Consider the following 14,341-nt stretch of genomic DNA (forward strand, 5'->3'; position numbering starts at 1 on the left):
ACGCTGGGGAAACCGTCTATGTAGACCCAGCCTAACACAGTTTGTATTTAGTATTTTTTTGTGGCTGCAGCCATATTTCCTTCCTTACAAAATAAATCTTTCACTGACCATCAGTGAGTGGGACTATTGCAACAAAATGTTTGCATTTGCAAAAGCCTGTACAGCTTTTTTAAGCAGTTGAATGCAAGTCTATAGAGACGGTCGGATGGCCAAATGCCCTTCTGAACACATGCTAAAAGCCAAAAGCCTGCATGAAAAACAGGCCTATTCCCTTTTATTTAAATTATTTTTGACAAGGCTTTTTTAAGTGTTTGTAGGCTTTAAAAACGAATACAAAGGCCTGAAAAATGGTCTGAAGACATCCTTACTCAATCTAGGTAGTGTGGCTGCTCCAATTTTAAAGTCATCATGCATTTTGCTGTTGACAATGAGTGACTAGACTTTTGTTTTTTGACATTTAGTTGCAGGCAGAAGGGGTAAACAAAGAAGATGATGTTGGAGAAGGTGGACATAGGCAAAATACACGGTAAATTTTACCAAGCTCTTTAGTACATCTCAAGAAGATAGCCAAAATATTTGGGGTATAAAAAATGTGAATAAGCCAGGGTGTGAGTGTTCTATTTATTCTCCGCTATAGATTCACTTTAAAAATGAAGGTTGAGGGATTGTTGTGACCTCTTCAGGCTAATCCTAAAATCCTGGTTTTGTTTTTTCTTTCTCTTTTATGTTCAAGACTAAATAAAATTATGTTAATAAAACGTATTTTTCTGTGAATAAAAAATAATGCATATTAACATTATGCTGCAAATGGTGCTCTAGTGTCTTTTACATATTAGGCCAATACAGCTTTCTGCTTGAATGAATCACAGTGGTGATGGAATGAGGTTTTATTACAAAAGAGCTGCAATATGAAATGTTTCTATGGATAACCCATAGTGCTTTGCAAATGACTGCCTGTGTATTAAATGAGTATTTGTATAAAAAAATCTGGTATGTATTGTAAACCGGTATAGTTTCCCTTCAATACAGTTTACCAGAATACAACAATAAGTCAATATATGTGCTCACCAAACTTGTATTATACTTTCCCTATGTTCCCTGAACAAATGACCCATCTTTAAGACTTCATATAACTATGTCAGCTGTTACTACACTTACCATGGTCAGGATACAACACACTTGCAGTTCAGACATCCCTTCTCACTTTCATCGGGAGGATTCAGCTTCCGCAACTTATGCTGCCTTATCTCCCTTACTAATGTGTAAAAAGCATCTTCTACTCCCTGTAAAAGACAGAGCAACATGTTGCGTCATTGCAGAATCAGAACAGTAAAAGAAAAAGATATCTGGTCCTTAGCATGTCTTCCAATTAAGTAAATACAACCTCAGCTAAACAACATATGACATGTTACACCATGTCATCATGACAGTTTGCTGGTGGAGCATTCAGGTGTGTGTTAATACGATGCCAGGGAGGAAAGACATCAGCAATAATCTTCAAGATGCAATTTTTTCTTCCTAATAATATAGGAAAGGTTATGGGGCCCATTTACAGAAAATTTGAAGTCCATCAATCTACAGTGAGAAGGATTATTTACAAGTGGAATACAATAAAGACAATTGCTAATCTTCCCAGGTGTGGATGTCCCAGGAAAATTACCCCAAGGTCAGACTGTACTTAGCTCAGGTGTTGTTTCATAGAATAATTTTAGTACTTGCTAAGGACCAGATAACTTTTTATTATATCCTGGTACAACAAACCATGTAATTGAAAGAGGGTGTGCTTTCTTTTTAATATTACTATTTACTGATCATACAATTTTCCAATAGTGAGGGTTCGCTGGCCAGATAAGAAACTCCTAACACTTACCTGTCTAGTTTTAGCAGAAGTTTCAATGTAGGGTATGCCATAACTCCTGGCCAAGTCCTGAGCTTGTCGTGTTTCTACAGTTCGTGCTGGAAGGTCACACTTGTTTCCCACCAGCACCATTGGGACATCATCTGAATCTTTCACCCGTTTTATTTGCTCCCTGTAAAACAATAAGTATAAAATAAATATTATATTAAAACACATACTTGTTCTGATTAATCGATTCAAAGAGACTGATTTATTAATTCTCCAAGGCTGGACAGGATGACTTTAATCAGTGAAGCTGAGTGATCCAGCAAACCTGGAATGGATCTGGTTCAGTATTAAAAACATTTGCTAGCAAATGATTTTGAAGAAATCTATTCCAGGTTTGCGGGATCACCCAGGTTCACTAATGAAAGTATCTTCTCTAGCCCTGGAGAGCTTTAATAAATCAGGCCCAAAGTGTATGTAAACCCTAATAAGCGTATGGTATTTGTTATCTTTGGATATGTCGGCTGTTCTTATATCTGATTAATAAGAGCAAACAGAAACAAAAATTGTGTCCGAGGTTCAGATCTCTCCTGAGCCTTTTGCACACCTCCTATGTATTTTCAAAGAGTCTAAATTACCCCTCCTAGTTATCTTGGACTATAGAATATTTAGTGTCTATGTTGTACAGATGAGGAGAGGGAAGAGCTATATACCAGGTACATGTTTGCAGGTGTACTGACTTTTTTTTTACCCAGACATACACTTTATATAGGATTCTGGGTCCTTTCAAAATGTTAGGATACCAAGTGGATGAGCTTTTAGAATATCTAATTTTGTAATGTTTTAGGACATAATCCCTATAACTGCAAAGGTCATGGGGGAAGCCATATAGGATTGCGACACTCTAATTGTGCTATCTGACAATGCTGCCTATTATTTATTTATTTTTTTACCTTTCCAGAGCCAGTTTACAAGTTGGCTCTGGAAAGGTATAAAAATACTGTGTGGGCAGAGCAGGAAAGGTTCAATTTCTGGCAAGCTCCTGAACAAGAATGCCAATGTAAATGCCCAACCTCAAAGCCATTTTGTTAAAATGTAACGTGTAAATACATATAGTATCTTTTTCTGGAACTATAGCCCTGCTTTAATAATATATATACCTAAGTCACACATTTCTATGTGTTCCCAGCAGTGTTGTAACCCCTGTCTTGAGTACTTCTCTGCTGGATTACAAGACACCTACTTCCTATGTTATAGCAATAAGGAGATTGGGAGGCATTCTATTTTCCATCAACATAGAACTGAACAGGGCTGACAACACAACATAGAAATTTATTGCTGCACACAAAACGTAATGATTACAAGAAGTTGGGAACATCCAGGAAGCATGCGCTGTTTAGTGCAGGATGTCAGGTCTCCTAGCATTTCCAGGACTGCTGGGACTGATCAAATTCCTGAAAAGTAAACCTAGAAAAGGAGCTGAGGAAGATGGCATGCCCATGCTTGGATCCATGATAGACGAGTGAAAATAAAAAATAAATAAATAGTGATCATTTTATTGCATTAGAGATACTTCCTTCTGCAATAAAGACCTGGCTGGTTGCAATTTTTTATTTTAGCATACAGTTCCATTTTAAGTCCCCTGAGCCACACACCTGTACTGATGAATATCTTCAAATGATTTGGTATTGTTGATGGCAAATACACATAAAAATCCCTCTCCCGTCCTCATGTACTGGTCTCGCATTGCACTGTACTCCTCCTGACCAGCGGTGTCCAGGATGTCCAGAAGGCAGGTCTCTCCATCGATAACTACTTGTTTTCGGTAGGAATCCTACAAGTGAGAAAAAGAAACATTATAAGCTTCAACTACAATTGGGTATTTCAAATTGTTTTTGCAAAGACCCCAAATAATATAAATCAGAATTATGCTGGTCATGAACACCACAATTTTTAGGCCATTTTAGCAAACTTTCGATCACCACAATGGCCAGATGGATCAAGGCACCCTACAAGCAACCATATTGTTGCAAAAGTGAAAAACCATCGAACATCAAATCTGTTGGTGGCTCCACTAACTTTTCTATGAGTGTGGCCAACTTTGCAGCCATTGATGTCCAGTAATCAAAGACACTGATCTTTTGGTTATCTTGGGATCCTTTTGTACTAAATACTGAGCTCTCTTCAGTTAATGGACTTTAATGACCATACCAAGGGTCAAACTAAACAATGTAATCACTTCAGAATCAGTTAGGAAGCCTCTTGTGTTAGGTGCCATTGTTGAACAATAAACTGCTAAATACACATTTGAAATCTTTGTAAAATGTTTAACCTGCCAAGGAAATTGGAAATGCATGTGCCAGACATGAATACATGTTTTATGTTAGAAACTAATCTCCAAGACTATTGTTTTTTTTTTATTCCACACGGAAAGCCTATAGGACACCATTCATAACTCAAGATACAGACAGCCAATCCTTATTTCCCAGAATCCACCCAAATAATACATACAATTACCGGAGTGATAAGCTTTTCTTGTTTTAGACGATAAGCACCTTTTATCAAGTAAGGAGCAGCACCAATTACAGTAGTTAGGCACGGTATAATGACCCCGATCCTAAACCAAATAACCAATTAGCTGAAGGAGTGGCATGAGAATGAACCTGATACGGATGTGACCAAAAACAAACCTGTCTTTCTTTTTAGATACACAGTTTAAATAGGAAGAGAACACAAATTACTAGACAAACAACTATGTCCTAACAATTGATGCAGAACTAAAGGTGAGTTGGGAGAAGAAAACTAGAAATATGTCCTAAATTATAGAGAATATAAATGATGCAGGTGTCAGTAATATTTATTAACACAATGCTTTTTGGATTATCTAAATTTTCCAGTAACATTGTTTTTTTATCCGATCTTGCCAGATCTATTCATTACTTTCGCATGTCCTATAACAGGTTGACAGTGCTGTTGATGCTGCATTGAAATAATAGTACTGACATTGTAGTACTGGGTTTTGAGTGCGCTTTTAAATGACCAGAAAGTAGGAGCTGGAAGTCTATCAGCCAGTATATACTGTAGGTTCTATCTGACTTGCTGTAGCTTCTAATGCACCCTATGACAAAACTAACAGTATGCAGTGAATTCAGGGTAAGACATTTCTGTAAAGAAGATAAACTTGTGAAAGACATTTGGGATTCCATGTAAACTGCAAAGAAAATACAAATGATCAATCAAGCTCTTTAAAAGGGAACCGATAGCTTTTTAAAGAGAAAGACTCAATTTCCAGCTGCATATAGGAAGAAGTGGACCAAGGGTTTGTACACCTCCATACATACCCAGCATGATAACATACTCTAGCTTAGCTGTTCCATATGCTTACCTAACAATTTCTCCGGCTACAGGTCATGGTAATCTAAAATATTGCATTTCTCCAGTTGATGAATTTTGCAGCATAACCAAGCTCAGATGACTTAAACATTTTTATAAATAACCATTTAAAGAATATACTGTGTGATAAATATACTTAAAGCAGAAATTTAAAAAACAAAAAAAACAAAAACCCAAACACCTTTACTTTTCAGGAGCCCTCCGCAATTTGATTCCAGTAGGTCCTGTTCTTCCTTCCCAGCTTGGCATGCGCAGAAGGAGCAGCCTGAAGCATCCTCTGATACTCTAGGTTTCCCATTCAGTCTGTACCGCCCCAGCGGTAAAGACAGCAGGGGAGGAGTCTTCCCCTTCAAATTAAAAAAATGGTTGAAAAAAACACCCTTTTATATAATGTTAAAAATGTCATAATGGATCCTCTTTAGCCACTGACTAAATAATATTTAGTTTGTTAAATTATTTTATTGTTAATATTATTATTATTAATATTATTATTATTATTATTATTATTATTATTATTAAAGAAAAGTTTGTAAAATAACTGCTTGATCTTTTATTTATAAATTATTTTTCCTCCATCTTTTATTTCTTCTCATTGCTGCCGATTTCCTACACTCCAATTGCAGCGTACCCGAGTAATGTCCACACAGTATTTCTTCTGGCAGGTTTCCTGATCGCAACAACAGCTTGTGTAATTTGTGTTGAAACTGTTACTTATACCCCCATCATAAATGTGATAGTTACAACACCAGATTACAGCTAAAAGACAGAGCATCCTCTTACTATAAAATGATGTGCCCGAACAATAACTTTCATGACAGGATTCTAAAAAAAAAAAAACATTTTTTTTTTTACTTGAAGATTCACCAGTTGGGTTTGTACAAACTTTAGCACTATATTAGGGGAAAGAGGTACAGCTAAAAGTTTAGATCTGCTTGAAAATACCATGGCATGGTAAATTAAAATAGGTCATTTACGATTTAAACAGAACACTGGGTTTTCGGTTTACACAGAACTGAAGTTTCTGTTCAATCGGTTCTTTTTAAATGTATCTGGGTTTAATTAATACCCAACTGCAACAAGTGCTGTCCCAACCAAGACTTCGATTCCAGATACAGAGTGACACCTTGTGGCGATCTTTATGTATTACAGTAACAATTTTTTTACTGGCCTTACCAAAATTAGAGCTAAAGTGATTGGAAAGGTTTCCAAAGTTATATTAGTAAGTGCACAATAACTTAAAAACAACTGGCTTTATTAGTTCATATAACAAAACTAATTTAAATGAAAAGAAAAATATGGAACTGATATCAAGTATGATCTTTCTATAAAATATCCCAATAAACTTTGATAGAATAATTCTGATCAATATTACTGGTCAATATATTGTAACAATCAATGTTTTTTATAGTTAAGTTATACACTTGTATAAATAATATTTATAAGCAGGCACTGACATAAATAAAGAAACATACACTGGTATATATCACCACCTAGTGGCCATTAACTAAAGTGCTATTTTATTAAATGTTTTTTTTTTTACTTTTAAACCCATTAACAAGAATTTAACATACTGCGACTTACCTATCCTTAAATTGTATGGATATCTGGTAGGATTAACAGGTATTTTTTTATAACACTGAATACATACTACAAAACTCTTTTAATGGTATGTTTAACAGAAACAGAAATTCAGTGTCATGGCTTATAAATTAGTTTCATAAAAAAATTTGTCCTGCTGCTCCTCACAGGATCGTGAATATGTGGCTTTTCCAGTTCAAATCAATACAGAAATACAAAATTGCTGAAAACCCCTATGCTGGCAAAAAGAGAACAGTGGCTGAACATTTAGTGGCATCACAACTTCTTGCCTATGAGGCTACAGAGCAGAGGACCAACACACAAGACAAGTTCCCATGCGGAGTATAGAGCAATGAAGATGGTCTGACAAATCAGGTTTTCTTTTAGATCTTTTGAATAGCAGGGTGCATCCTGTACATGTGAAAGAGATGGCAGCAAGATGCACTCTATGGGAGTGCCAATGAATATTCTGCCAGCATCTACCCAGCATATCCCACTTTCCCTACAGCTGCCAGAGCTAAAAGAATTCAATTATACCTGTGCGGGAGTTATAGCATCCAGACCCAGCCAATTAAGATGGATGAAGATCTGACTCCAGAAAGCAAGAAAAAAGCAAAGGAAGGCCAGTGAAACTGCAATCAGGAAAGGTTATTTTATTGTAGAAGGGATATCGCCAGCCCCTTCTGCAATAAAGAACCTGTCTGATTGCAATTTTTTTCATTTTTGTTTGCAATAAAACTTGGGTCTTGTGTTTATATACACTTGAAAACGTTTGCTTTATTTTTTGGTTTAATACTATTGTATTACTTTTTTAATTCTTGTAGGGTTTTATTGTTTAGATTAGCAATGAGGTTGCTGAGCAGTTACTGCTTTCACCACTCTGGACCGCTTCTGTGGGTGAGAAACAACATGACAGCTCATAGAGAATGAATGGGGTGGAAGAGAGTAGTTCAGTATCTCTGACTGTAATATGAATAAACTTTTGCACAAAGATGTGTATGGTCCACTGGTTTGCTAGTCGCTAATGCAAATGTCTGATGGGAACGTCGGTTCCCATCAAGAGTCTAATTTAAGCCTATACAATATCTAAAACTAAAACCAAAAATGTTATATATTGCAGCTTACAAGTTATTACATGTAGTGGATCCATTAGTTTTCTTTTTTTTAATTCTTGTTTTCCCCCGTTTTTTTTTCAATCATTTATGTTTTTATGGAAGCAGCACTTCATTATGATGGAGCTAGTATTTCTCACAGTGACAGACCATCCTAATTCTGGTAAGATTAACAGACATCATCTGTATTTGTGCAAATATTCTTAGACTGAAAGGGGAAAACAAAAATGAATACATCTAAGGATTTGTATGTTACAATATATAACATTTTTTAGTCTTTAATTTAGATACATTATAAGGTATGAGTTTCATGTGGTGTCTCTGTGCATACAAAACAATAAAACCATATCATTAATATTTATTAAAGTCACATACGTTACAGTTTACCGAAACCTCCCTGCCTGTAGACCTTGAGCAGCTCTAAATCCCTAAAGACTAGGAAAGTTAAACATACAAGGTAGCTCAGCTCTACACCATTCAGGGTCCATTTAATATTCTACAAATGCCGACCTGTTTTCTCTATCTGCATCATCATAAAACCTTCATTCATTCAACATATTCTTCAATTAGAAGTCACTTGCATTTCTAGGAACAAGTAAGTGAAATCCCATTCAAAGCCCCAAATATTCCTTTTTCTGCCAGCAGAATTTTAAGTATGATGTGCGAGACAAATTTGTAACGACAAAAAAAAAAAATAAAATAAAAAAAACATAAAAACACAAAAAAAATGCCTCCAGTTAAATAAGTTTTCTCTTAAAGCACATTATTGCTCACTGGGAACAGGTTTCTTTTTCTAGTATGCAAATCACCCATTTCTGCTTTGCAGAGGGATGGAATAAGCTGCCCTTGTCTGCTTCGCTGTGGTCCTGTTGAATTAGAGCACAATGCAGTTTGTGGGATGAGAGCTAGGAGGCGTGAGTGTTCTTTTAATATACTGGTCACATGATTTGTGTTAATGTATAGATGCAAGGCCACATGACATCAAAGGAAACAAAAAAAGTTAAAAAATATGTGATATCAAATACTATACATAAAAATGATAAACATACATATACATATAGATAAAAATGACATGTTTATATATTTATATATTATACACATATATAATCTCATCAGGTTAAAACAGAACCCAGGATGGTTATCATTTTCTTTAAATGAGTAGCTGTAGTAAAAATGTTCTCATTGCTTGAGTCTCGCCACATTAATAAGGAGAATCTGTAGGAGTAGGCTTCACATAATTATATATTTAAAACTGGATGTACTGTATGTGTGTATGTATGATCCACCATCACTCGAAGACACACACATTTCAACCAAACTTGCCATACATGTGAGTGCACCAGTCATCTTTGTACAGCGCTGTGCTATATGTCAGAGCTATATTTGGTGATCACTAGGAAACACATGGAGACATTTCAACCAAACTTGCTATGGTCCACCATCACTCGGAAACGCATCGAGATATTTAAACCAATCTTGCTAGACATATAACTCAGACTCATGTGAGTGCACCGCTGATCTTTGTACAGCGTTGTGCTATATGTCAGAGCTATATTTGTATGTATGTTTGTATGTTTGTGTTAAATATAAAGATGTGTGTATGTGATCACTAGAAAACACATGTAGACATTTTAACCAAACTTGCCATACATATGACAGAGACTCATGTGAGTGCACCGCTGATCTTTGTGCAGCGCTGTGCTATATGTCAGAGCTATATTTGGTGATCACTAGAAAACGCATAGAGACATTTAAACTGTGTGTGTGTGTGTGTGTGTGTGTGTGTGTGTATGTGTGCGTGTTCTGTAATAATGCCTTCCAGAAAACGTAAGCCAAAAAAATGAAACCACACCGTAGACAAGAAAATCCTGAGGTCATGAATAGAAAAATTGCCATGCTGCGCAAGAGAGGTACTACATCTAGAGCTTTAGAGACAGTACACAACAGCGTGAGATCGGAGTACAGGAAATGAGAGGAAGAGCTACTACATCTATAGCTTCAGAGACAGTACAACAGTGTGAGACCCAAGTACACGAAATGAGAGAAAGAGCCAGATGATCGCGGACTGCACAACATTTTAGCTTAGCATTGGAAGGATTCCACTATGATCCAAATAAAGACTACTTGCAGCATGCAAGTGTTACCATCAGAAAAATGGAATGGTTTGTAGTTACTGTCAAGCCAAGAAGTTTAAATCTGAGTCTCCTGGTATTTGCTGCCAAAAAGGGAAAGTCAAACTCTGCCAACTGGAAACACCACCACAAGAACTTTGGAATTACACTAAACCAAATACCTCAAATAGTCAAAGCATTTTCTTAATATCAGAAAATACAACTCATGTTTCCAAATGACATAATTCGACGCCACATCAGTTGTTCAACAGCCTGGATTTCCATCCACATTCACGGTGCAAGGACAAATTTACCATGAAGCGGGATTGTTACTTCCGTTGCCAGATCAACCAACAAGAATTCTACAACTATATTTTATTGAAAACAAACTAATAAAAACTGATGAGAGGTGCACCTACACCTCAGGAACAAAATTTCAGATGGTCTTAAAGTTACAAAGGATATTTCATGAGCACAATGTTCTTATTAAAACAACATTGGAACGTATGCCATTATTTAGGTTAATTTTTTTTATTTGTATTTTAAAAGGAATATTTATATTGTACTTATGCTTTTAAAACCTGTAAAAAAAAATTCTTTGATTTAACACTAAAGCTTTATTTTATTCCTTTTCCTGTATAATATAAGATTGCAATAAATAAATACCTTGGCAACACCGGGTAATCAGCTTGTACAATAATAAGAGGAGAATGGCAAATAGGGGAAAGTATTAGAGATAAAAGGGAAGGTCTTGATATTTTTCAGCAATATTATTCTCGAGTCCCTATTCAGTAATAAGAAATTTGAACCATACATCAGAGTTTACAAAATGTTTCTGACATGAGCAGATTCATACTGCACCAGTTTAGAAAGACACATGAATTATACCACTATTTTACCGCCCCCTGTTTAAAATAAAGCAGGATCATGGGTACCAGTTACAACAACAAACATTTTATAGGCGGGCTAGGACTTTTTTTTAAAAAAAAGCATATTTACGAATAATATGGGCAATCATTTACAAGTTACCACTTGGGCCTTTGCAGTGCTACATCCCAGGTTTGAATTTCAACCAGGACATTATCTGCATGGAGTTTGCTTTGTAGGTTCTCCCTGTGTTTGCGTGGGTACTCCAGTTTCCTCCCACATTTCAAATACATGCGGTTAGGTTTATTGGCTTCCCTCCAAATTGACCTTCGGCTGTGGTAATGACATATAACCATGGTAGGGACATTAGATTGTGAGTCCCTTTGGGGGACAGTTAGTGACATGAATATGGACTCTGTAAAGCGCTATAGAAAAGTGATGCGAAACAAGTTGGCATTATATAAATACTGTGTAATAATAATAATTTGAGGAAATGACTGTACAATGACATTCTTACCTCTATAGTTGGATCATATTCATCCACAAAATGGTTTTGTATAAGTTGTATGGTCAAGGCACTTTTACCAACACCTCCTGCACCCACCACCACCAGCTTGTACTCTGTCATTGTCTAGGACCTCTGTCAAAAAAAATGAAAATAGATACAGAACTTATAATAAAACTCGTCAAAAAATATATTAGCATTTAAAAAACTTTTCATCAGATTTTCATGCAGCTCATGCAACTTTTCATGCAGTTTCATCAGATTCCAATTTTTTTCCTAAACATTGAAAGGCACAGAGGTACATTAATATTATTATGGTGCATTTCAGGAATGAAAACACAGGAAAGAATTAGACTGAAGAGGGTCAGGAGAAGTGGAGTCCTATAATTTGTTTCTGCTATGAACCTAGAGGAAGAAGCCTGATGACTCCCAAGTGGCCATAAAAAAGGTAAATCTTCATAATGTATGCTGATATGGCTATGCTACATACCACCCTCCGGTGCAATAAATGTAAGAAAGACACTACAATGATCCTGGAGAATGACTGAGGAAATGAATATCCTGAAAAACTGCTACACTTTGACAATGCATCTGTCACTTGGAGATTCTAACCATATATCACGCTAGCCGTTTCTTCCCAGTCTTGGTCATCAATAGGCTTATTTTATATTATTTGACAGGTCATGAGAATCTAAACGTATAAACAAGCAAACAAAGCTACGTCAAGCTCGATGCACATAATAAACAATTCTTAGGCACCAAGATAATTATCCTTATTGTAAATGGATAATTTTCAGATAAGGATCGTTTGGATAGTTCATAAAATGTATGAGCTGACTTTGCATCCAATAGACATGTGATTGGTTACTACTCCAAGACAGAACATGAAAATTGTTCTACAGCAATGAAACAGGAATATACATCTCTCAAGTTATCATTTTTGTTGTTCACAGCACTACCGCTAAAGTGACCCAGTTGCTTTAGTAAGCTTAATTATCCAAGGTATAATATTGGTTATACCTATGGGTATCAAAACGGAGACCCTTGGAGATTTATTATTGCTGCCACTGATCACGAGGGAATCATTTCGCTCCCACTAAAACCAATCCTGAGATAAGTAATATTGTTGCCACTGGCACCTATCCTGGGGGTCATGTTGCCACTGGCACCAGTCTAGAGGTTAATATTACAGCCTCTACACCAATCCTGGGGGTTACTATTGTATTCCCGTTAACAATATTTGGGGCTTATGTGTAAGGGACACCATTACATACTCCGCACCATTGCATTATCTTGTCCTGACCAAATCTTCCTTTTCTCAACAGTTGTTGGTCATCGAAGAGACCTCAAGAGTATATATGTGAGAAAGACACTACAATGATCCTGGGTTATGACTGAGGAAATGAATATCTTGAAAAACTGCTACACTTTGACAATGCCTCTGTCACTTGGAGATTCTAACCATATATCACTCAAGAGTAGATTCTTCCTTTAAAGGCTCAGACATAAACTGCCATCTAATGACACATTCTCAACATGTGCAATATTTCATAATGGGTCCTTCTTCTCACTTTCTCTGGCAGGCAATTCTGTTCACTAACTCCGAGGTGTCACTCACCCTTTCCAGACAACAATGCCTGGTCACTGAGCCTACTTTACAGAAGGTAAGGTAGCCTGGCCAAGAACCTACTCCTGTTTGCAATTGGAGAGTGAAGAACAATCTGCACTTTTTTTAAGGTCTTTCCTAAGTCCTCATTTTATCAGTAGGCTGCCCATCATTGTGTGTTTATTGAGGACGACTAAACGGCTTACAGCTCTATACTATCTCTAGTCTATGCCTTGATATGCAGAATACAGCAATCCAAAATTAAGATATATTATACTAGGAAACATACTAGGTTTTCCTGCACTAATACACTGGATAATACCTTTTATTTCTATTCTGTGCACTGATATGCAAAAACCCAGTACTAGTATTAGTATGTAAGGAGAAATGTTCTATACTACCTCGTGCAGTACTTGTCCCTGAGCAACTAATAACCAGACCCAACTTTTGTCTTGTGAGTACAGAGGTGTGATCATACCCTGGGCTGAAATCTGAACAAAAGAAGGCAGTTTTTTGGGGGTGGGGTGAAACTGGGCAATTTCCCTGGGACTTCTATCTTCTCCAGGGTTTGAAATAACATAACAAAAGGTCAGGTAGCTAGAATGCTGTGCATTTGGGGGCCCACTTCATATTTGCCCAGGTCCCTCATTTATATCCTCACACGTTTACTTTTATAGTAGGGATTGTACAATTTTCTGCATTTACAGTACATTTTTCTGGATGTTAGCATTCAAACAGTTAATGGGAGTTCACACTTAAGATGAAGAAGCAGATCCTGAATTCCCTATGGCTATTCCATTTTGCTCCTACAAGTTTTACATTCCTGGTGTATTGTAGAGGAAAGAAAACAGACAATCTTCTCTTTGTATTCTGCATCTGTCTTGTGAATGAAGAAAAAATGTTACAGTAAGTTGGTGGGAAATTCTATGGGAAAAATAAACGAGAACACTCTTTCATATGAGACTTTGGGACTATGTACTACCATATAATAAGTACGCAGATAGGACAGGCAATATTTATTACTAGATATGAATTGTATTATAGTGTTATAATACAAAGAGATATGCAAGCTGGTAGGTTTAATCCCAGCTGAGATCCCCATTGACAAACCAGTGAGTGGTTCCTGATCATATGGTTACTATAATCAGCTGCTATTCTGGCCAACAGTCTAATTTGTAATTATTAAAAACTAATACAGTGCCATTGCTGTAGATCTACTAATATAAGCTGGCTATGAGGTTAGCCCCTTGCAATATAGAGGTTCTAGAATGGGGGATTTCACAAGAATACACTGAAACAGTTCAAATGGTGAAAGAAATGCTGCAA

At 36.5% G+C, this 14,341-nt stretch overlaps 1 protein-coding gene across 1 annotated transcript in view; it reads right to left on the reverse strand.

Moving 5' to 3' along the window:
- HRAS (HRas proto-oncogene, GTPase) overlaps positions 1-14,341 on the reverse strand; it is a 42,593-nt gene that overhangs the window by 6,742 nt on the left and 21,510 nt on the right. Inside the window, exons 3-6 of the mRNA XM_072421648.1 lie at positions 11,422-11,544; positions 3,499-3,677; positions 1,871-2,030; positions 1,159-1,283 (exon numbers count right to left, since the gene is read on the reverse strand). Coding sequence (XP_072277749.1) covers positions 1,164-1,283; positions 1,871-2,030; positions 3,499-3,677; positions 11,422-11,532 — 570 coding nt within the window. The 5' untranslated portion in view covers positions 11,533-11,544 and the 3' untranslated portion in view covers positions 1,159-1,163. The remainder of the gene's footprint in view (positions 1-1,158; positions 1,284-1,870; positions 2,031-3,498; positions 3,678-11,421; positions 11,545-14,341) is intronic.

This window comes from Pyxicephalus adspersus, chromosome 9, assembly GCF_032062135.1.
Source record: "Pyxicephalus adspersus chromosome 9, UCB_Pads_2.0, whole genome shotgun sequence".
Taxonomy (NCBI): domain Eukaryota; kingdom Metazoa; phylum Chordata; class Amphibia; order Anura; family Pyxicephalidae; genus Pyxicephalus; species Pyxicephalus adspersus.